The sequence below is a fragment of the Alternaria incomplexa genome, assembly GCF_024043165.1.
Source record: "Alternaria incomplexa strain BMP 0042 chromosome Unknown scaffold_1, whole genome shotgun sequence".
Taxonomy (NCBI): domain Eukaryota; kingdom Fungi; phylum Ascomycota; class Dothideomycetes; order Pleosporales; family Pleosporaceae; genus Alternaria; species Alternaria incomplexa.
In genome coordinates, this window is record NW_026249850.1 from 2,762,735 (window position 1) to 2,784,499 (window position 21,765).

The window sequence follows — 21,765 nt, forward strand, 5'->3', positions numbered from 1 at the left end:
GTCCTGTGCCGCACTCAGCCGTTGTTCCACCAGCCCGTGTCGTATCGGCAAATGAACAATTGTGTTCGAGTACGCAGTGTTTCGTGAGCAAAAGTGACGATTGTTGATAGGTGGCAGGGACTGGGTTTCTCCTTGACATGGCCCCAAACACCAAAAAGGTCACTGATAGTAAGATAGAGGGGCATTCGGGTCTCTATGCGGCGCAGGGTCGAACGGGTTGGGGCGCATTGATCCTCGTCGGATGTTGCGGATCCCACCTTCCTGATTGTGATGCTCGCCTTGCGACGTCCCATCACCTCCATGTACAGTTAGCTGAGGGTATAGAGCTGCAGATGCCAGGGGATAAGTCCACCTGGAGTGTTAAGCTCCCGCGCTAAGCCGCGTGGGCCCTCGAACAAGAGTTCTCCCATTGCATGGCGTTGCTTGACGTCAATGCATCGGGGACTGCTCCAAGACGTTTCCTTCGCGCACTTTTAGTCCTATGGTACTGGGTTGGACTGCAATGTGGCGGTTCGCGGCCGGCGTGATTGTTGATGCCCGTTAGCGTTCGCGGTCAGAGTCGCTTGCGTGCGCGTGCTCTCGCCAGCTAGCCAAAGACACGACTAGCCGAGGCTGATGCGTCTTAGCGCCAGGGTCTGACGGAAGCTTCTACCCCTGAACGATCCAGGCGAACAACTCCTATCCACTCTTTCCTGACACCTTCAGATCCTTTTGATCGTATTCCAGGCCATGCACTTATCGTGTCCGGCTCTAGCGGCCCTCTGATAGGGCCTTGATCGAACTGTCAGCTCGTACTTGCCCAGTCTGTCATGGTGTGGGGATAGCCCAGGGGTTCGCATGGACACCCTCCGCTACTAATGGTTAGCTGTGCTCAGTCGACGCTTGTCAGAATGGACGCTCGTATCAAATGGGGCACTATCTGAAGGCGGCTTTTCTCTCGAGTCTTGTCCATTTCTTGGGATTCTTGTCGCTCTCCAACTTCGCCTCTCGACCTCACAACTTACCCTCAGTCATTCGTTAATACAGTCGCGCGTTGTTCACTCGTTATGCAATCATGATGCCAAAGGCGTACCGTCTATCTTTCTCGCACCTCGTCTTTTACATCTCGACCTTTGTGATCGCAACCCAGTTATGGTCCATATGGGGGCAATCGAAACACAACTATATTCCTTTTTCACACCATAGGAATCTTCAGCGAGACTGGGACTTCAACGCCGACCTGCATGCCAATGTGCACACACTCAGCCATGACCAGTGCGATTCCGCCTTTCCAAAGCTGTATCACAGCTTAGATCAGTCGGTTAGCCTAAGGCAAGGCAGAAAGGTGCATATTCAAGATATCGAAATCGATCAGGGAAGATGCATGCTACGGGTTATGATATACGAGGGCGAGGTACGTCTATACGCGTCTGGTCAGTTTCCGGGCTACAACTAACCTGCCACTCCTAGCTGTTTGTCGTCGATGCCGGAAAGCCAGAGGAATGCTACGTCACGAACGGAAACGAGAGAGAACGCATTCTAGGAACCCTAGCACAAATCGACCGCGCCGTCTCCACCACCTCAACATCCGACCCCGCGATCCCAAACGTCGAATTCTCCCTCTCGCTTGACGATCTGCCACGGCGATCTAGGAAACAGGGAACATTCTTTGGGTACACCCGGAAGGAGGGTCCGGAGTACAAGGACATTTGGATGATGCCAAACTACGCGTACTGGGCTTGGAACTACACCCATGCTCCAAGCTGGAATAGCATCAGGAAAGAGATTGAGCAGAAGGAGACCGAACTGCCATGGGCAAAGAAGGACCCTAGGATCGTATGGCGAGGCAAGGTCAAGATGGCTAAGCTTAGGAAGGAGCTAGTCCGAGTCAGCGAAGGCAAGGAATGGAGCGACATCAAGCCTGTGGTCATCAACAACGCCAGCGACCCGCATACCAAGGACGTTATGAATCTGAGGCAATTCTGCGGGTAAGAGACAAAGCTGCGACATGGATATGAAACCGTACTGACCGTCTTTTAGATACAAGTTCACCGTCCAAACCGAAGGTACCTCGTACTCCGGCCGCCTTAAGTACCTCCAGCTTTGCCGCTCAGCCCTCGTTACACACCCTCTCGAATGGCAAGAGTTCCACACACACCTAATGAGGCTTGCTGGTCCCGATGTGAACTACATTGAAGCGTCCGAGAACTTTGGAAACCTCGAATCGGCTATGGAGTACTACCGTGCGCATGACAACGAAGCCGAGGAAATTGCAAAGAACAGTTACGAGACCTTCACCAGAAGGTATCTGACACCAGCGGCAGTGACTTGTTACTGGAGACGGCTGTTTTGGTCATGGGCGAGTGTACAGGGATATGAGCCACAGTTGTACGTACCTGACAAGGACGGCAATATGGTCATGCGAGGTACACCATGGACTGCCTTTGCGGCCAATTGGCCCAAAGATCCTGCAGCTATTCCTTGAGCGGGAATAAGAAGTGTTAGGATAGGCGTTGCATGAGCATTTGGAGTACTTGGTTTTATGCTTACGATACCCGCGTTCAAGCGTTCCAATAGACACGCATTATTATCTACGTTTACAGTAGTCACTTGAGGCGGAGCTTTGTCCTTTTCAGTCGTGTTTTAGATGGCTTTGACCGCCTTTGTCCTGCATCATAGGATTCAAGCGAGTAATATAGGTTCATCAACCCGCACTCACATGTACATTTACCTTTGTACTAAACGTTGACGCTTGACGCCCAGCTGCGACTATAACGAGGATTTGTCTTGACTGCAAATCCTACTTGACGGACTAGACTGAACCTGAATGATCTCTGGTGCACAGCTGATCGGACAGCATGTTTGACCTATACCCTGATCTTTACCGCTGTATCTTGCAGTTTGGCGCACGCTCGTTTGCGGCTCAGGCTAGTGTGCCTATTTATGCACAAAAACACGCATGCTGTAATTTGATAAGATCCTAGAGCAGAGATATTGATTGAGTGGGCAAGTATATAGAGAGAGGTGAGGTCGTTCTACATGAGGGTAATAGTACAAAGGACCAAAAGACAGTCGACAGCGCTGAGCTTTGCAAGATACATTAAGGAACGTCCGCAAACCACTTGTGCGCCAAAGCCTCAGAAGCTGTGATGCGTCGTTTCGGGTCCATACTCATCATCTTCGTCAAAAGATCCTTCAGATCTTCGTCGAGATCGCTCCACAGGCAGAGTGGACGTCGCGGATAGTCTTCGCTGAAATTCGCCATCACGAAGTTCAGGTAGCCAATCCAGGGGCTATCTTCCAAGTAGGTGATCAACCCTTCCATATCTTCTAGGTCGCTGAAATATGAGACCTGACGTCGAACGACGATGGCCTCGATTGGATTGTCTTCTGTAGCCTTTTTTGGATCTACAGCGAGAACTGCTTCCTTTGTCACGGCGTATATGCACTGCGAAATTGAGTTACCCATTGAAGCACGATGCAAGTGGTAGGCCACTTACAACCAGACCGAAGGAGAACATGTCTGTCGGCTTTTGTATCGCTGCCGCTGCGTGCGCCTCTGGACTGCGCCACATCCAGTTTCCCCACTGCCTGCCACTGATGTAATGGTTATCCGGGAGGCGAACCATATCTTCCATGTCAGCAATCTGCACTTCTTTGACTTCTAGCTCCCCTCCTTGATCGTTCCAATCCAGCAATATATTGTTTGGCTTTATATCGGTGTGCACCATCCCTTTGACGTGTAGCGCTGCGAGCCCACGCAGAGCGTCTCGAAGGACGAGTTTTGTTGTGGAAAGCGGAACGTCTTTCTGAACGAAAGACAGTAGGTGGTCACGTCGGTATGGATGTATGAAAGTGCAATGTTCTGAGTCGGTGTCTTCGGCAACACGTACGTGAGGCGTACCGCGAAGAGTGTCAAACATGGTCTTGCAATGCTTGTAAGTTTTCTCAGGGACTGTCTTCAGCACGTACTTCCGATCCTCAGAGCTGTAAAAGACGTCAGACGAGTATCATGTTGTTTGTTTGGGATAGTGTCAACTAACGTGGCAAGATACACACGTCCATGGTTGCCCGGCCGATCTTGAAGTAGTCGTTCGACAACGTAACGGCGACCCGACTGCCCAATTACTCGCGTCAGGGCAGCGGCTCTTGCGATGGGAGCATTGGACATTCGTGTTGATAGTCAACAGAGTTGAACAGACCCAATGATTTGAGCTCTAGATGGCGACTTGTAGCAATGGAAGGCGCGTTCAATTGGGTAGCAACGAATGTGAGAGCGGACAAATCGTGATTCGAGACTGAACTGCACTAGTAGCGCTTGTATTGCAAAGATCTCACGTGCGTGTCAGGTCGTTGCCTGAAGATGACGCGCCCAGCGCCCACAGTCGTTACCCCAGACCCCTCATCTCGAAATCTCGCTAAACTCTGGGAGGCACAGTCGGGTTGCAGGAGAGAAGAGGCAGAGCAGCGGAAGACGTGGCAATGGGAGCAGACAGCGTATAGCAATCGCCTGCTGAAGTGCGAACGTAGTGCTAGACACAAACGATCGATGAACGTGTAGTGGCGTCTCTTCTCATCAACTTGATAGAGTGATTTGGCGCGTGCACACTTGCGCACGTGATTGCGCGCCTGACGTGCTGCGCCTCCTCCCCGATCTTTGCGACGGACATGCATCGACTCCACGACTGCATGCCATCTCTAATGACGGTGAATAGGTACGCACATGCTGCCAAGCTTCAGGACCGCATGTCCCTCTCTTCACTAAACATTGTCCAGCTGCAAAGACCCGCATCGCGTTTCCCGCTGCTCCGCAACCCCACACTAGCCACTATGCCGCCCAAGGCAACACCGCCCGAATTCCCCGTACAGGCGTTTCCTACGTGTACAGATTTCGAAACCTTTCTCGAGCGCGAACATGCCACGGCTCCCGGCCTCTACGTGAAGCTCGCCAAAAAGAATTCTGGCACACCCTCAATAACGGCAGCGGAAGCCGTCGAAGTAGCGCTATGTTATGGCTGGATAGATGGTCGCGCCAACGCCTACGATGAGACCTGGTGGACGGTACGCTACACACCACGGAGAGCGAACAGTATGTGGTCTCAGAAGAACGTCAGGACGGTGGCACGTCTTATTGAGACCGGCCGAATGCGTCCTGCTGGCCTAGCTGCCATTGATGCCGCGAAAGCAGACGGGCGATGGGATCGTGCGTACGCAGGGTCTGCTACAATCGTAGTGCCCGATGATCTCAAGAATGCGCTTTCTCTGGTACCTGCTGCGGAAGCTCAATGGGAGAGCATGAACAAGAGCGACCGATATACAGCACTGCTGAAGGTAGAGACAGGCACAAAGGCCGGAAGACCAAGAAGAATAGAGAGCATAGTTCAAGTGCTGGCAACAGGGAGACGCTTGAGTAGTAGTACCACTGGAGACAGGACAGCTCGGAAGGTTGCCAAGAGAGCTGGAAAGAACAGCGCGAACGCTGAACCCCACATGCAAAAAACAGCACCTTCACCCCTACGAACAGGACTGCGACGACGCAGGGACTGAGATCTCCCCCTAGTTATGCTCATAGTGTACAGCAATCGACGAGTATGCGCCCACAGCATGTCGACGCAAAAAAGATGGACTTTTTGGCAAAAACATACAACAGCGGGGATTCGCTAGTGGTCACCCACCTAACTACTAATCCGCCGGTACAATGCTTGTATATGGCTGAGCGGACGGGAAGCCTAATTCTCATTGTCCTATGGTCGTATGTGAAAGAATGAGCGACGCGGACCTAATATATATTTGGTTTAAATTGGGTGAAAGCTATGTAAACGCCCACAGCCTTTCCGCTGGAGGTCCGGCCCTGTCACCTTACAGTCCCTGCTTCTCGCAGATCCGGCGAATCTCATTCCATGTCTGTGACTGCAGCTTCTTCCCTTGGTACCCAATGACCAGCTCACCTGGACTGCTGGGGTTCAGTGTTTCCTATGGTATGCAACACTTGTTCAGAGGACTCACTCATCCAAAATGTCATCAGACCAGAATTGGTTGTGACCGATCTTTCCCAGAAGCGTGGCACTGACCAACTCGCGCGCTCCTTGTTCAGCTGTGCGTCCCACAAACATTTGCATCAATTTTGTTGGCATCGCGAGATACCATGGGAAATCTCTCCCCAGATTCGTGGTGCAATAGCCCGGGCATGCAACATTGATGAAGACATCGGTATTTCCTTGGGCGTCCTTGGAGAAGTCGTCGACGAGGCCTTGTCGTATGTACTGCGTGACCAACTTGATCAATCCATACGTCTTCGCGGCGTTGAAAGCAGTAGGGTCATTCAGCTTGTCGATCAATGTCTGACCACTCTTGACTTCAGCGTCTGCAGGCATGACATACTTGCTAGCGAAGCTGCCAGTTATGGTGAGCTGGCCTGGATTACCCTTAGACGCGTTACTCTTGAGGCTGGGAAGCAGTAGCATGGCGAGATAGGCCGTTGATAGGATATTGACTTGCAGGGCTGTCTCGTAGCCTGTTCTCTCGTTCTCGACATAGCTCGGAGGCGCGACCCCCGCGTTCAAGACGACGATAATAATCTCGTCGTATCTGCTGGTGACATCGTTGGCGAAGGTTTTGACAGATGTCCAGTTACTCATGTCGAGCTCGAGGATATCAATGACTTCGGCTTTACAGCCCGTCTCTGCGATGATAGCGCGCTTAGCTTCTTCCCCCTTTGAGAGATTGCGTACTGCGAGGATGACTTTGGAGGCACCGTTGGTAGCGAACTTGGTGGCGGCAGGCAAGCGGATCCCAGTATTCGATCCAGTGATGATCACTGTCTTTCCCACAAAGGACGATTTTGGGTCTTTAGGCGGGTTTTGCTTAGCCCATCGCATCGCTGCCATCTGCCCTTTCACAGAAGCAGGTGGGCCGGGACCGATAAGTGATTGGACATTGACATCGGTCGCCATGTTGGGTTTTATTTACAGATGAGATGGAAAGAAGGAAATGTAGATTTGGAGGAAAGAGGTAAGAAGATCACGAAGGCCCTTAGTCGATTTTGGGGCAGATTTCATTTTGTACAACACGCAGCAGTCACGACTATGGGGTTCAGGGGGGTCGCGACTCATCCGCTTCCCGTCCTGCGGAACTCCGCAGTACTGAGGCGGACGAACTTCACAGATGCATCGCCAAATCATTACCTGATGCTTTCGGTCTTGTCTTACTTTTGTATCAGCTTTTGCATAATGTAAAGACGTTTGCAAAAAGCCGATAATTTAGATGCGAGTATGTACTGAGTTTAAGATCACTTGGTATCGCTCTTCGAGTCTCGTGTTGCAGGTGCAGTATTTTGTATATCACTGAATACCTAAACAACTTAGGCTGCCGTTGACTGCGGAATAGCGCTTTGGTGCTTCTGTTGACTGAGACCTAACAATTGTAGTGTAAACTACCTACGAGGAGTATTGGCCTGACTATAATTACCCCACGGTTGGCTTCCCACCTCTTGGTGCAGGGACTTATCTCGGCAGCTGGACTAGGTTGTTGACCCCCTGCATCCTTTTGAGTACGTATCGCACAGACGATGAGCAGGTAGATTATTTGGACTGGTGGTTTTCGGGGCGTGTTCTCTTAGGTCTTCGCTATCTCTTGAGCGTTGCGGATTATACTTATCCTGATATCTCATGGCCTGAAGTTAGCCGTAGACTATCTCTATCTCTTCTAGTATGGATAGTCTTATAGAATTGCGACAGTTCGACTGTGCCACCTATTGGTACTTGCGCTAAATGAGTTCAATAACAGCTCGAGAGTGCCCTAGATCAAGCTCGTATCTACAAGACTAGCTGGGATGCACTAGCGATCGGGTGACACTACAATCACATATTGCAGCGATGCCGTTCGAGTGTCTGCATGCTCGAGTCTGCCTCTCCCAGATGCTGATTCCCAATCAACTTTGATCAAAATCTATGATAGACGACAGGACAGCACTTCCTGGGTGAAGATTTAGCACTCGTGTAGAGATTGGATATGACACAATAAACTCCAGAATCAATAGGTGCGATTGCGTTCAAACGTGGTCGACATCATGGGTTTGCTTGTTGGGAGACTGAGGTGACAGTAATCGGTCAATCTTGTAGTGCCGGACATAGTGAACTTGGGCAGTTATCTCCGGCTGCCCAAGCGCCGCCACAAGTCGTCACTACCATTCCATCACAGACGCATCACAACGACCCAAACAATGACACTAGCCCGCACTTACTTGTCGCTCTTGGCTCGTCGTTACAAAACCATTGTCCATAGCTGTGTCAAGGGCAACACCCGCCCAGGGCGTCAATCTGCGCGCCGTCGGGCGACGCGACGGTCAACTACGCAACCTTACTGGGGAAGGCAGAGTTCGTGGATCGGTGCCGCACCGCCTCTCACGGTCATTGCCTGCATCGATGCTCTTGGGTATCGCCTCCAACAACCATCGCTATCGCGATGTCACATGCTAAAATCACATGGAAGGCCGAACAGCTTGTACCACAGCTGATCAGAAGAGCTTGATCGGAACCAGGTACCACCTAATGTCTAGCATCGCAACTCTAGGTCCGACTTCGGCTCTTCCGACAATGTGTCAACGACGATCAGTATCGAAACTCGGCGCACGTATCACGAACGGAACAGTGCAATACCAATCCAAAGGATAAATTGTTCCAAAAACGACGAAGCCAAAACACTACAGGCTAAATGTAGATGTAGCAGAATGGTCCGCCCATGGTGCTCGACGCATCTTCTATGGTGATGGGCCCAGGATATGCTGCCCCCATGCTCAGGGTGTCGTTGAGTGTTGCATTGGGCGAGGTCGGGGTTCCGATGAAGGTAGGTCCATACAAGGCAGTTGTACGCTCACTCGGCTTCAGGTTCTGCCAAGTCCAGTAAAGCCTGTCAATCGACGAGTGGTGGAAGAAGAAGTAGGGATCTCCAGGAGATGCCGTGAAATCACCCGCCGGATCGCCGCCAATGATAAAGTGACCGGCCGTGTGCACGCCCATGAAACCGTTCGCGAAGCTGTTCCCCATTGGCCCACCTTGCAAAACTTCCCAAAACGTTTGGTAGTCGTCACTCTGGAGCAGAGAAACCACGTCGTCGTCCTTCAGCCATCCCTCTCCTGTGAAGCCGTTGATATCGCGCATGAGACAACGGGGGTTGTATCCTAGGCCGGACGGATCGGGATTCGGTCGGACACATTTGGATGCAGGAACCAACGGTCCGAGATTGACAGTGAAGTTCGTGAACGGTCCTGAGGTCACGCAGCCACCACCTTGGCCATGCGGAATCTTGATGACTGGTTGATCGTTCGACGGGATTCCAGTCCATGTCTGATTGCTGCATCCTTTAGCGCCCTGTCCAGAAATCGACGTCGCAGAGCCGTCGAGCAGAGGCGACTTTGTAGGATCTTTGTGCCATCTGGAGTAGCTGTCTAGATATTGGTGTACGAAATCAGCGTATGCATCACATGCAGTTCGTACAGAGACACCTACAGTAAGGTTGCGTGCCCTTGTAGCCGCATTCATTGCGCAAAGTCTGCTCATACGCCCAGGTAAAGTATCGGTGCCATGTAAGGAAATTACCCGTAACGCTAGACGTTGGTGGACAAAGTCAGTACGTATATCACATTCGTGTTCCAAAGGGAGACCTACTGGATGTTGAAGGTCTGCTGCATGTGGGTGGCCACGAAATCGTCATAGCGATTTCTACAACCGGGGCACATCTCCTTCGGTGTCTTTGACGGCAGCTCAGTTAGACACTGAACCGCACTAATGTATGCCTTCTTCTCAGCCTTGGAGAAGGTAGACCTTCAAGACGATCAGCATGGTTATCGAGGAGCATTAGGTTCCGGAGACTTACCACTCCTGCCGCACTTGGACGTTGCTGGGGTTGCACTTTTCGTACTGCGCGGGCTTTTGAGTGGCTTGATAGAGCTGCTGGTTGATTGCAGCGCCACCAGCCATCAGGTCCTGCTTGATGCTACCCAAGCCTGCGAGAATGTCGTCAACATGGTCGAAGGGTCTCTTTTTAAACTGCGCTCGGTCGTGGGGAAGCGCATTCCCCACGGCCAAAGGCAGAAGTAGGGCGACTTGAAGAACACCCCGCATGATGTGTGGCTTGGGAAGGAGAGGTTATGTCAAGCTCAATCTGTGGGAGCAAGCGATGTTGAAGTATGACAAGACTGGAGGACTTAACGCCGATCTTTTGAAATGAGGCTCAACTACGGTAAAAGACGTATGAAGGACAACGGGCCTACTAGCTATGCCAAGTGCACGTCTCGGACCACTTCTTATAGTTATTCACACGACATGCAAGGACCCGTAAAAATCTCGAAGGCGAGGTGCTCGGGCACCGAGGTTCTGCATGTCAAGGATACATGTGAGTGTGCGAGGTGGCCTACTACTCTGCGTAGTAGATATTCGCATTCCAGAAGAATCCGAACAGGCCGGCATGTCCAACTGGGGAAGGTCTCTCATACTTTTCAAACTCCGTGTATAGACGGCGTTACAGCCACTGCCAACTACCTGGTACTAGGAGCGGCTGATTCGATCGGCAACAGATCCGATCGGCACGCACTATGGATGTTGTGTGTCTCGCTACTATTCGCGCATTCCCGTAGTACAGAGGGCCTGACGCCAAGGTCCGTCACATACGTCAAGTGCTCTCATGCGCTGCCAATTAAAGTTCCGCGGACCTTCACCTAGCCTCCATACCTTCTTCAACATCTTAAAACAGTGAATAGTCGCGGCGTTATGTCTCCGAATACTTTGTACGACAGACCGAGAGCCGTGGAAATATCGCGTCTTCCCAGCCTGTTGTGCGCTAGGTAGCTAAAACTAGCAGGGGCGGCGCGCGCCCATCACAAACTCAGCTGTGGCGCCTCGGAAGCATGTAATATGCATAGGCAAGATTACAACGGCTGTATTACGCGATGAGCAGAGTCGTGCATAGCTTCCGCGTGTTGAGGGAAATACAAGATGATCGACACATAACAGCGCATGGGCAGGCTGTCTAGAGGTGGTTTCGCGACTGGCACGAGACGATTCGATCGCAATACAAAAAATGGCACAACCATAAACTGAGGCGTTCAAGACCAGAGTGAGAACTTGCCGGCTGTTGTGGTTGAAATTGGCTTTTACGCATACTCTACCATCCAAAGACGGGGTTTAGGCGTCCCAAACTTCGCATGTCACCCTCGCGTGGCTAAACCTCCATCCTCAATTGTTCTCGCCCCCAGACGCCACCAATATCCAGTATCTAGAATCTGACAGATGCGCCTGCAAGATGACTTCTGTGCGGAACTAGGTACTGGTCGCCTAGAGAATGAGACTGAAACCATTCAACCCAGACTTGAACCGAGGCTTTTTGCCTGAGTTGGAAGATACTCTGCACAGCATGCTCATTTGTCTACGAGAAAGATAGTGTTAAAATCAAGGAGTGTGGTACTGTACCTAGCAGCAGCAACTGTCTGACTTCATCGTTCGTCCTCGAGATCTCCTACAATTGTTATTGTCCACGACCGAGACAAACGTTACATTCATTGCAGTCTGTCTATGCCTGCAGGAATTTGTAGCGGCTAGCTCGTTTGAAACTGTCAGCTCTCTGACATCAGGCTACTGGTACGGATCAGGACACCTGACTACAGGGCTATTATACCGTCAAGTCTCGCAATATATCTGGCACGCGGGGCGCAGTACGACAGACTCATATGCAGTGAGAGATCGCAATGCGACCAAGAATATCACGCACATGGACAAAGAGTCCAGGAGGGAACATCTTGAAGGTGTCGTCGCATAGAGGGCGCATATGAGAAGGGTGGAGTGTGCATCTGCGAATGAGGATGATGATGATGATGATGATATTGGTTTAACTCTGCGAATGAGGACAGCATCTTGCCCCCATATAAATGCATTGTGAAGATCACGCACGTCAATGTATTCTGATTCAGATCTTACATGGTTGAATTTCATCTTCAGCTCTCAGTCTGTCACTAGAGACGAAGCACCGAGCGTACAGTACAAGAGTACAACAAGTGTCCAAATCCAAAACCTCAACCGCTCTTTCTGACAACAGCAGCCCGGATCAGGATCAAACCGCAGTGTGAATCGAATGCGCACTCTATTCCATGAAAGATGTAGCTTCTTGGAGTCAGACCCAGGCTGGATATGAGCTGTGGATGATGTATATTCTCGATGACTTTGACATTTTCCGGATCAAAGACGGTATCACGAGCTTGTCGCAGTGGTGTCTTAAACCGACAGCGAGCTAAAGCCTAAGTTGCCTGCTCTTGTCGACGAGGTCTTCGCACTGCCTGACCGGGTATCGTTCAAATCAAGAGATGGAGACTTGCTCAACATTCGTAACTATCCCGGACTACTAACGAAAAGTCACAACAAGGCGTGAAGATGCACCATTTGATCATTGAGAAGAACAACAGTATATGTTGCCTCTTTCCAACCATTGTGCCAGCTGAAGTGTGAGCAACACCACGAGATGTCCGGTGTGCCCCTCTATCAACACAGTCCAGGTTGCCCCTCCATGACCACCCCGCTGTGCCCCTCGCGCCCTTTGCCCCTCATTGTTTTGCCCCTCTGATAGTGCCACAATCTACGCTTTGTTGGAATTGCCGTTTCTGGTAGCATCAATCCGCACTGAAGTGTCTTGGGTATGTTGCAAACTCTTAAAGGACAACACATGGGCATCACGCGACAGCAATGTACGTAAACGCCATGCGAAACGGCAAATATAAATTTTGTATGCGAGCAAGAGGCTGATTTGTGTAAGTAGTTCTGGGATGCGCTGCAAATTGAAATGCGAAGAGAAGACACCTGGGCATGTTCGATGTGGATGTGCTGTTAAGCGACCTTGAATGTAAGGAATGCGATGCAGCAGACATGCAAAGAATAAAATCTCCCTAGCTAAACATTATCACCCTATGCAGTGTGTTAATAAAGAAGAATGCGTTCTTAACTTAGAGTAGGGCCTGATCTTAGTACGGGCTGGTTATTGTTGCTGTACTTTAATGTGAAGAAGTATAAAAAAAGTGTCGCCTCTGCACATACACACAACCTTTCTCTAAGACTTAAGCTCGGCAAAAAGAATAGAATGCTCCCTGCCAGATTCGCTGAAAATTTGAAAGTTAGTACTCTGATTCGAACCCCGGACATCGCAGTGAATACTTACAACTGGCGGCCTTCGGATATCTATTGTTAGGAATAGTCATACTCTATGATATGAGACCGACGTGATAACCGACTACACTCGTGGGGTATTAGTGTTTGTTGCTAAGAACGGTGCTGAGTTGCGACTTACCCAAGGAAGCTTATTAAGCTGATAACTCATTTGATGGCGATTTTGAAAATTGAACGGACTATATAGACATTAGCTATCGAGCAGGCAGTGTTCAAAGGTGGGTAAAGGTCGATGATTCCGTTGGTGGGGCTGAATAGAACATTAGTTGGCATCAGAGGTCTGCAGACTAGTGTGAGTGGGTAGAATCCAATGCGGGGTTGGCGAACCATGGTAAGCCATAATCATCTATACCTTGAAGAACATTAGAATTATGCCGTAATCGCGTCAAGTCTACATATCTGTACAGAACACTCTATCTTCCGTATGATGAGTAGCACAGCACACCGTAACCGTGACGCCTCGTCGTGACGTAGGAACCGAGCAATGCCAAAACGCCGGTAGCAAGTCGACCGCCCACACCATATTACTTCATTCGATCAAAGACTATGGCCCAAGTCGTTGCCCTCCATCCGGAGTTCTATTACTCAGCGGCACACTCGTTGTTGGCAGTACACCGTATCGGCCGTACGTCTTTTGGTCGACACTGACGTAGTGCGGTAACCTTCCAAGCAAGTTCAGCTTGGTCTCAACCCATCTCAGTATCTTCTCGTGCGGTACGAGGAACTTGATGTATCCGGAAGCCCAGAGGTAGCCGAGACCTGCGCCGCAAAGATGGCCGACTAGACTGACGTAGGGGACGAGGATGCTGGTCAGGACAATGAGGATCAGGGGCGTCGTCCAGGTGGGGATTTTGTATGGTCCGACGCTGCGAAGAGTCAGTTTTTGGATTGAGAAGAGGGGTCGCATGATGGTACCTGAAGTACGGGTTCGCCTTGTGTGTCTTCATTACTTCTGCAGACAGAAGGAGGAACACCCATACACTGTCGCTATTAGCACGTCCCCATACGTCCCTATAAACCCATCTGACATACCTCGCGCCCATGACTGAGGTGTTACTCCTCAGTACATACTTTTCCAACAATGTGTACACGCCCCCGGGTATCGTTCCAAAAGCTGCCGTCTGGTCAGCTTGATATCCATACATGTCACCCAGTTGATATCTTACGCCCAGTGAAGAGCGCCAATGTAACGAGTGTTCCATATTCGGACTCGAAACGCTCAATAAGTGGCGTTACGGCGACGAGGTTGAAGATCATGTGGATAAAGTTCCAATGTAGGACGGGAAACAGATTGAGTCGGTGCACTACGAGTGTATTGTATTAGCATTATGTTCATATTGGATCAGACGAAAGTCAAGTGCAACATGTCTCCTGCTACGTTCTCCTCCGTCTTCAATGCCAGCTCCGTGGGTTCCGCGCCCCATGATGCGCCCACGCCGCGATGCAAGAGCAGAACACAAGCACTGTGGCCGACCACGCTCCCCTGGTAGTAACAAAACAAACATACTCTGCGTCAGATCCATCTTGGCCGGCTCCAGGGCGCCAAAGTCCCTAATCCATGGGAAGGGAATCGTTGCAACCCATAACCCTACAATGGCGGCGACCAGCACTTTGGTGCAGAAGGGCAGGCGCAGGATATACGACCGTATACGGGCAGGGCTGATCTGGGGAATCGAGGTCATAGGCATGGTCGGAGCGAGCACGCCGGGCGTTGGTAGAGTTGTTATGCAGGCGCGTGTGTTGCTAAGAGAACAGACACGAAGATTACTATGGGACTAGGGTCCAGAGCCGCGCTAGTGACGATCCTCCCGCTGGAGTCGACTTAGCACCTTCCCAGACGGATATGTGGGATGCTGGGCAGAGGGCCAGGACACGACCCGGTTTTCGCTTTCTGTCCTCTTACATGACGTGCCATTGACGTCTCAACATGGCGCTCTTGTGTGAGTTCTGCTCTGGCGGTATGCGACGGACGAACAGCTGACATGGGAAGCCTCGATACTGGCGCTCCGGCAAGATAAACGCCTGCTCAAGCTACCGCCTTACCTCTCCGCGCTCTGCATCATCATTGGAATAGGGTGGTTGCTGGTTCTTCCGCTAAACGACTACTCGCGCAGGACATATGTCTCCGAGAACGCGCTCTTGCCTGGACAGGTACACACCTACTTTACTGGAAGCGAGCACAATGTGTTCCGCGCCTATCGCCATGAGGTCCATGGATTGATGGAGAAGCCTGTCGCTGAGTGCGTATAAACTACACAATCTACGAAGAGAGACTAACGAGACAACAGGCGCTCACAGCGACTCGAAGCCATCTTCCGCGAACAGAACCTCAAAGTCGCAACCCAGCACTACAACTACACCGTCTCGAACCAAACAATCGCAAACGAAAATGTCTACGCTATCCTCCAGGGGCCCCGCGCGGATGCCACCGAAGCAATTGTGCTGATTGGAGCTTGGAAGAACATGGCAGACGAGGTCAACAACTCTGGTGTCGCATTGGTCCTCACACTGGCGCGCTACTTCAAGCGCTGGAGTCTATGGAGCAAGGACATCATCCTGCTCATTCCCGGCGACAGCACGATCGGATCCCAGGCTTGGGTCGATGCATACCACGAGGCCCACGATACGCGTTACGTCGAGAGCTTGAAGATCAAGAGCGGGGCACTACAAGGAGCGGTCGCAGTCGATTATCCTGCTGGTCCATGGGGTCACCGATACGACAAACTGCATGTGGTGTATGATGGCATAAACGGTCAACTTCCCAACCTGGATCTGTTCAACACCGCGGTCCAGATCGCCTCCAGCCAAATGGGCATCGGCTGTGTGATCCAACGGATGTGGGACCACAAGGACTCATACAAGGAGCGTCTTCAGACTATGCTTCGAGGCATGCTCTCGCAAGGCATTGGCCATGCGACCGGACCCCATTCATCTTTCATTCCATACCACGTCGACGCGATTACACTGGTGACAGTCGGAAACGGGTGGCACGACGAGATGTCGCTGGGCAAGACGATCGAGTCGCTTTTCCGAAGCTTGAACAACCTTCTTGAACACCTGCACCAGAGTTTCTTCTTCTATCTTTTGTTGCAAGACAAGCGTTTCGTCAGCATCGGCACATACCTTCCCTCTGCCATGCTAATTGCGTTCAACTTCAGCATCGCAGCCATGGCATTGTGGGTAAAGAGCGGACGTACCACGAAGCCCATTGGTAACCCCGCAGCCACGAACCCCAAGAAGGCTCCCGTCGAGAAGCCATCTCCCGCAGACACCAAGGCAAAGGATCCAGAAGTCAATGAGAAATCTGAAGGTGAAAAGAAGCCTGAACCTGAACAACCAGCAACAGAACTCGTCGAAAAAGACGGCTCCTTGGCCATTGTCCCCGTAGCCAGCACAACGATAACAGAACGCCACCTCCTCTTCCCCCTCATACTTGTCCTCGCCGCCCACGCCTCCGGTCTGATTCCCCTCTACCTATTCAGTAACTGGGACGCCGACCACCTCCCCAACCTCTTCCTTACAGCCTGCAACGTTACCACGCTCGCCCCGCTCATCATAACCTTCCTCTTCTGGTGGTCTGCTCCTGATGTCCTTACCCCGCAAGCTCTCTGCCTATTCCAATGTTTCTCGTTGCTGCTACTAGGCATGTTCCTCGCGGCACTGGCGACGTTGAACTTTAGTTTGAGTGTCTTGGTTGGTGTGCTGTGTGTACCGTTGAGTTATGTACGCAGGAGTGGTAACAACAGCATCACAGGGCTGCAGATGTTGATTTTGGCCATGACGAATCCCCTCCTGGTTGTGCAGACTGCAACCAAGCTGCTGGGAGTGGGTCTTATGGACGTGCTCATGCAGAGTGCCATTGGATGGCACATTTGGGGCATGTGGACGCAGGTTGTTGTTTGGTTAGTCTGGTTCCCTGCGTGGTTGGTGGGAGCTTTGGTGGTTTCCGCTGGATTCTGGCAATAGTGGCCAGAGATGCGCTGTAGAAGATGTCATGTATAAGCAAGAGAGTTGTACGTGGTGTCATGAGTCTTATCGTTCGTTGACCATCTATGGCCACTATCTATGATTACATCGTATGCACGCGTGTTGCATCAACTGATGCATGTTACCCGTCAAGCATTGACATGGCTTCCTCTCAAAGGCGAGTCCTCATCGTCTAGTAGAAGATGCACCTTGTTCAAGCAGCCCAAACATCCTTGCCGACACCCTCGATCCAGTTGCCCAGTTGGTTGACACTGGCGTCCCACTCTTTCAACCTCGACCTCATGCCCTCAATCTGCTTCATGTCTAGAACCTTGGGCTGTACCCAGTTGATACGTGCAATCTCCGCAACCTGGTCAATTTGTCCCTTCAGCAGTCCCAAGCTCAGCGCCTTCATAATCAGGTGCTCGATCTCGTTCGGTTGTACCTTGGTCTCTTGGGAGATTTCGGAGAAGGTCATGGCGCGGTCGTGGGGTGGGCGACGGAACACGGTCTCTGTGAGGGCGGATAGCGAGATCTTCTGGTAGAGGAAGGTCTGGTGCTCTTTGAGGAGCGGGACCTTGGTGATGTTGTTGGAAAGGACGTCGTATGCCATCAAATCGCCGCGGTTGAAGGCGAAGAGGAGATCGCGGAGCCACGCATGTGGGGTGTTGACGAGCGAGTCGAGGATAGGGTGCAGCAGCAACTCTCCGAAGTTGTAGATGGAATCTGAGACGAGGGCGGCAATACTGAGGTCGTAGGCGCGAGACTGGCGTTCGCGCAGCTCCAGGTCGTTGAGGTCGACGCAGGCGAGGAACAGCAGGGCGTTCTTGTAGTATGCGGCGAACTCGTGCTTGGACTTGTAGTACTCTGCGCTTGCGCGGTAGAATGAGGCATGCACGACGGTCTCGACCGAGTCGAACGTGTCCAGTATCTGCTCGCACTCGTCGAGCTTCTTCTTGGCACCCTCCTCGTCTTTTAACCGTAGCTGTATGCTGGCGGCGGCAACTGTGGCGTATACGTAGGCGTCTTGTGAGGCGGGCTTGTTGACGCTCTTTGCGAGGTCATTGACAAAGGCGAGGCGTTCCTTGTCGTCTGTGAGAGTCAGCTGCCGTATCTTTTCACACCGCATGGCGCATCCTACCCTTGTACTGTGAAGCGGTGTTAAGTCCCAAGGTGACGAGCTTCAGCTGGTTGATCTTGTTTGCGAAGCTCTTGATGAAGGTCTCGAAGAAGGGTATCCGCTGCTTGGCGCTCTCTGGGTGGTCGAAGAACTCGATGAGCTTGTCGGTAAGCTCGTGCCATAGCTTTCGCTCCCAAAAGTCCTCAAAGGCGATGAAGTATTCCTGTAGTTCCTCGGGTGCCTCGTCCCGCGCATCGCCTAGAAGGTTCGGGATCGTGTCCGTGTCCATGGCCATGATTGCTGATTGTGGGCGTTCGATGGTAGGTGAGGGAGCGGGTATCGGGTGTAGAGTTGGTGGAGGTGATCACGGAGCTGGGCTGTTGTTGGCGAGTGCGGGACGTGTTGCTCTGATGGCGTTGCGGCGGAAGCTACGATTAGCGCATAGCGCCAAGACCAGCAACCACGGACGTTGATGCGTCCCATCGGCATCTCCAGCAGCTCTCTTCGACATATCCGCCGCCATTGAACGCCGCCAACATGCTGCCACTCCGCTGCGCTCGGTCGCCAGTGGCGCTGTCGGCGCAAACGCCCTTGAAGCGTGTCGCCAACTTCTCCACGTCCGTCCGCCGACAACAACTCAACTCGGACGTCAGGATAACCAGGTTCGCCAGACTCGTCCCCGCGCCGCCAAATACACGCTGACCATAGCACAGGACTGGAAAGCCCATCTTGACTGTCTCCGGCGGACGTTCCTCGCTCGGAGGTACGCTGCGACCCGCGCCGGCGTGCTATACCAACGCTCACACATCACAGGATACACCGCGACCGTCTTCGGGGCCACTGGATTCTTGGGACGATACATTGTGAACCGACTGGGTGCGTGGGAGCGATTGGCAGCGGAGGGACATTGCGCTAACGACGACGACAGCCCGATCAGGATGCACAGTGGTAGTCCCCTTCCGGGAGGACATGGCAAAGCGTCACCTCAAGGTCGCCGGAGATTTGGGCAGAGTTATCTTCATCGAGATGGACCTCCGAAACACTGCATCGATTGAAGAGAGCGTACGACACTCTGACATCGTCTACAATCTCATTGGTCGCGACTACCCCACCAAGAACTTCGACCTGGAGGACGTACATGTCCATGGGACAGAGCGCATTGTGGATGCCGTCGCCAAGTACGACATTGACCGCTTTGTTCAGGTCTCCTCCCACAGCGCACGCCTAGACTCACCCTCCGAGTTTTACCGCACCAAGGCCCAGGGAGAGCAAGTAGCACGCTCCATCTACCCCGAGACTACCATTGTCCGACCTGCGCCCATGTTCGGTTTCGAGGACCGTCTTCTTCACCGCCTGGCCTACCCGTCAAACATTGTCACCTCGAACAACCTAGAGGAGCGCATCCGCCCCGTCCATGTCATCGATGTCGGCATGGCTCTCGAGCGCATGCTCCACGACGACACCACCGCCGCCCAGACGTACGAACTCTACGGCCCCACAGAGTACTCCATGGCCGAGATCAACGAACTCGTCGAGAAGGAAGCCATGAAGCCGCGCCGCCATGTCAACATTCCTAAGCGTCTCATGAAGCCTATCGCACACTACGCCAACAAGCTTCTCTGGTGGCCCATCCACTCGGCCGATGAGGTTGAGCGCGAATTCATTGACCAGATTATTGACAAGGATGCGAAGACATTCAAGGACCTGGACATTGACCCCGTGGAGCTGAAGAGCTTGACCTTTGAGTACCTCAAGGGTTACCGAAGCTCGAATTACTATGATCTGCCACCCATGAGCGAGAAGGAGAAGAGGGAAGAGAAGAAGTACCTGCACGTCCTTGACGACCAATAGACGGGTACTAGCATAGTTTAAGGGTTATGGAAAATCTTGTACATATCTGTGCCCCTATGCTGGGCGGACATGGTCGGTAGAATCAACAAGTTTTCGTTTGTGCCTGTTACTTCAATCGTGTGGAAAGAAGATTGTATTTTCAGAGTGGGGTATCAAATGCAGGTGCGCTAAATGCTATCATAAGAACTCTCGTTCATACAGTCCGCGGTTCATCCTTCTTTTCCGCCAATCTCTCCAGGTACCGCCTCAGCAAAGCTTCGGTACTCTCCGGATCATCCCTATCCCTGCGCTCGTCCCAATGCCGGTAGAATTCGAGCACAACCTCGACAGCGATAAGTGCGATGATAGCCCACTCAAGCCTCAATCCATGTTTTTCACTCAACTGCTCTCTCAGCACACTAGCAATCTCTTGCGCAAATCCAATCTTCTCGTTGAGCACTTTGATACGTACTCCGACATCCAAAGCCCGCCCAACTTGATCGTAGTACTCGCCGAGCCCTAACTCGTGCCGCGAGTCCCAGAAGATGTCGGGCATGCTGTCGGTGAGCTCCGAGTAGAGATTCAGCTGAGCGCGAAGAGAGAGTAGTTCGCCTGTTTTACGCAATATGAAGGATCGCGTGAATGGAGCGCTGCGCCGAGGGGAGAAGGTTTTGGAAGAGGCTAGCATATTGGGGATCTCGCGCGTCGAATGCTGGTAAGCGGATAAGAGGGTTTCCAGGACGGCCAGCTTGGTGCTACGGGCAAGACCAGAGGAGAAAGCAATCTTTGCTAGAACAGTGTCTACTTCGTGCCGTTGGTCGGTAGTGTTGGAAGGCTCGTCGAGAGGGGATGATGGCGGGCTATCGGATAATGGCTCTGCTTTTGTGCCGAGGACGATGGTATCGCCAACCACTTCACTGGTCTCTTTGCTTGGGTCTTCGAGATAGTCCAAGTCTTCTGTCTCGAGCAAGTCCAGATGTGAGCCTTCAGCAGCCGCTGGTAGCACTTGGTTAACCAGCTTCAACGCTTCTCTTTCTCGGACATTCCATGTCACCACGGTGCCAGACGGAAAGATGAAGATGTCGCCCTGTTGGAAGTCCTTGACCTCTGACGGCCGATCGGAAGTCTGGACGTGTATAACTTGTGGGTATAGGCCAGTCTGGAAGGGATCGAGCTCGTAACCCTGGGCTTTGACAAGTCGAGCGGCGGTGGCAATATCGTACGTCTCGGCAGCGCAGTATGCGGTTACCGTCTTGGTTTCGGCGTCTGGATCTATGAAGCGGGTTCTTCCTCTTGACTTGACAAACGCCCGGGATCTCTGCGCCTCGACTGCGATGCTGCGCAAAGACGTCTTGCCAGCATTTTTCCGCGCGCCCTTGCGATCTGGCTTTTGCTGCGTCTCATTTGTGGCCTCTTCCTTCAGGGCCGCCTCGTCCTGCTTCTGAGTGAAGTCTATCTTTTTCTCATGTCTGCTTGTCGTCGAAAATAGTGGGTTTGCGGGGGTGCGCAACAACGACGGGGCGTGTGGAAGATTCAGCGGGCGGCACGCAGCAAGACACCGTGTCAAGCCATTGAATGCGTGTTTTTGAATAGCTGTCATCACCGGCGCAAGTGTGGCTCGGACATAATTCGCAGCAACGGGCGGCGAGGCTGGCGATGGATCTT

The 21,765-nt window shown here is 52.1% G+C and overlaps 10 protein-coding genes across 10 annotated transcripts; 4 read left to right on the forward strand and 6 right to left on the reverse strand.

Moving 5' to 3' along the window:
• Nucleotides 1-1,363: 1,363 nt before the first annotated feature.
• Nucleotides 1,364-2,464, forward strand: J4E90_000986 (uncharacterized protein; the record flags this gene model as incomplete). The annotated part of the gene is made up of 3 exons (XM_051430579.1): nt 1,364-1,393; nt 1,450-1,967; nt 2,020-2,464. 3 exons carry the CDS (start codon nt 1,364-1,366, stop codon nt 2,462-2,464), a joined length of 993 nt encoding a protein of 330 aa, XP_051296066.1.
• Nucleotides 2,465-3,079: 615 nt separating this feature from the next.
• Nucleotides 3,080-4,044, reverse strand: J4E90_000987 (uncharacterized protein; the record flags this gene model as incomplete). Its single annotated transcript, XM_051430580.1, has 4 exons — nt 3,080-3,427; nt 3,480-3,652; nt 3,952-3,966; nt 4,023-4,044. The coding sequence occupies 4 exons, from the start codon at nt 4,042-4,044 to the stop codon at nt 3,080-3,082; spliced, it is 558 nt and encodes a 185-aa protein (XP_051296067.1).
• A 636-nt stretch (nt 4,045-4,680) lies between these two features.
• J4E90_000988 (uncharacterized protein) lies at nt 4,681-5,526 on the forward strand (the record flags this gene model as incomplete). Its single annotated transcript, XM_051430581.1, has 2 exons — nt 4,681-4,686; nt 4,720-5,526. The coding sequence occupies 2 exons, from the start codon at nt 4,681-4,683 to the stop codon at nt 5,524-5,526; spliced, it is 813 nt and encodes a 270-aa protein (XP_051296068.1).
• A 455-nt stretch (nt 5,527-5,981) lies between these two features.
• Nucleotides 5,982-6,932, reverse strand: J4E90_000989 (uncharacterized protein; the record flags this gene model as incomplete). Its single annotated transcript, XM_051430582.1, has 1 exon — nt 5,982-6,932. One exon carries the CDS (start codon nt 6,930-6,932, stop codon nt 5,982-5,984), a length of 951 nt encoding a protein of 316 aa, XP_051296069.1.
• A 1,755-nt stretch (nt 6,933-8,687) lies between these two features.
• Nucleotides 8,688-10,100, reverse strand: J4E90_000990 (uncharacterized protein; the record flags this gene model as incomplete). The annotated part of the gene is made up of 4 exons (XM_051430583.1): nt 8,688-9,424; nt 9,486-9,583; nt 9,645-9,800; nt 9,853-10,100. The coding sequence occupies 4 exons, from the start codon at nt 10,098-10,100 to the stop codon at nt 8,688-8,690; spliced, it is 1,239 nt and encodes a 412-aa protein (XP_051296070.1).
• Nucleotides 10,101-13,728: 3,628 nt separating this feature from the next.
• J4E90_000991 (uncharacterized protein) lies at nt 13,729-14,872 on the reverse strand (the record flags this gene model as incomplete). Its single annotated transcript, XM_051430584.1, has 5 exons — nt 13,729-14,050; nt 14,100-14,165; nt 14,217-14,298; nt 14,351-14,488; nt 14,692-14,872. The coding sequence occupies 5 exons, from the start codon at nt 14,870-14,872 to the stop codon at nt 13,729-13,731; spliced, it is 789 nt and encodes a 262-aa protein (XP_051296071.1).
• Nucleotides 14,873-15,111: 239 nt separating this feature from the next.
• Nucleotides 15,112-17,150, forward strand: J4E90_000992 (uncharacterized protein; the record flags this gene model as incomplete). The annotated part of the gene is made up of 3 exons (XM_051430585.1): nt 15,112-15,124; nt 15,175-15,424; nt 15,473-17,150. The coding sequence occupies 3 exons, from the start codon at nt 15,112-15,114 to the stop codon at nt 17,148-17,150; spliced, it is 1,941 nt and encodes a 646-aa protein (XP_051296072.1).
• A 214-nt stretch (nt 17,151-17,364) lies between these two features.
• Nucleotides 17,365-18,565, reverse strand: J4E90_000993 (uncharacterized protein; the record flags this gene model as incomplete). The annotated part of the gene is made up of 2 exons (XM_051430586.1): nt 17,365-18,242; nt 18,292-18,565. 2 exons carry the CDS (start codon nt 18,563-18,565, stop codon nt 17,365-17,367), a joined length of 1,152 nt encoding a protein of 383 aa, XP_051296073.1.
• Nucleotides 18,566-18,807: 242 nt separating this feature from the next.
• On the forward strand, nt 18,808-20,121 carry NUO40 (NADH-ubiquinone oxidoreductase 40 kDa subunit; the record flags this gene model as incomplete). The annotated part of the gene is made up of 4 exons (XM_051430587.1): nt 18,808-18,932; nt 18,984-19,033; nt 19,084-19,146; nt 19,199-20,121. The coding sequence occupies 4 exons, from the start codon at nt 18,808-18,810 to the stop codon at nt 20,119-20,121; spliced, it is 1,161 nt and encodes a 386-aa protein (XP_051296074.1).
• A 193-nt stretch (nt 20,122-20,314) lies between these two features.
• J4E90_000995 (uncharacterized protein) lies at nt 20,315-21,700 on the reverse strand (the record flags this gene model as incomplete). Its single annotated transcript, XM_051430588.1, has 1 exon — nt 20,315-21,700. One exon carries the CDS (start codon nt 21,698-21,700, stop codon nt 20,315-20,317), a length of 1,386 nt encoding a protein of 461 aa, XP_051296075.1.
• Nucleotides 21,701-21,765: the final 65 nt, after the last annotated feature.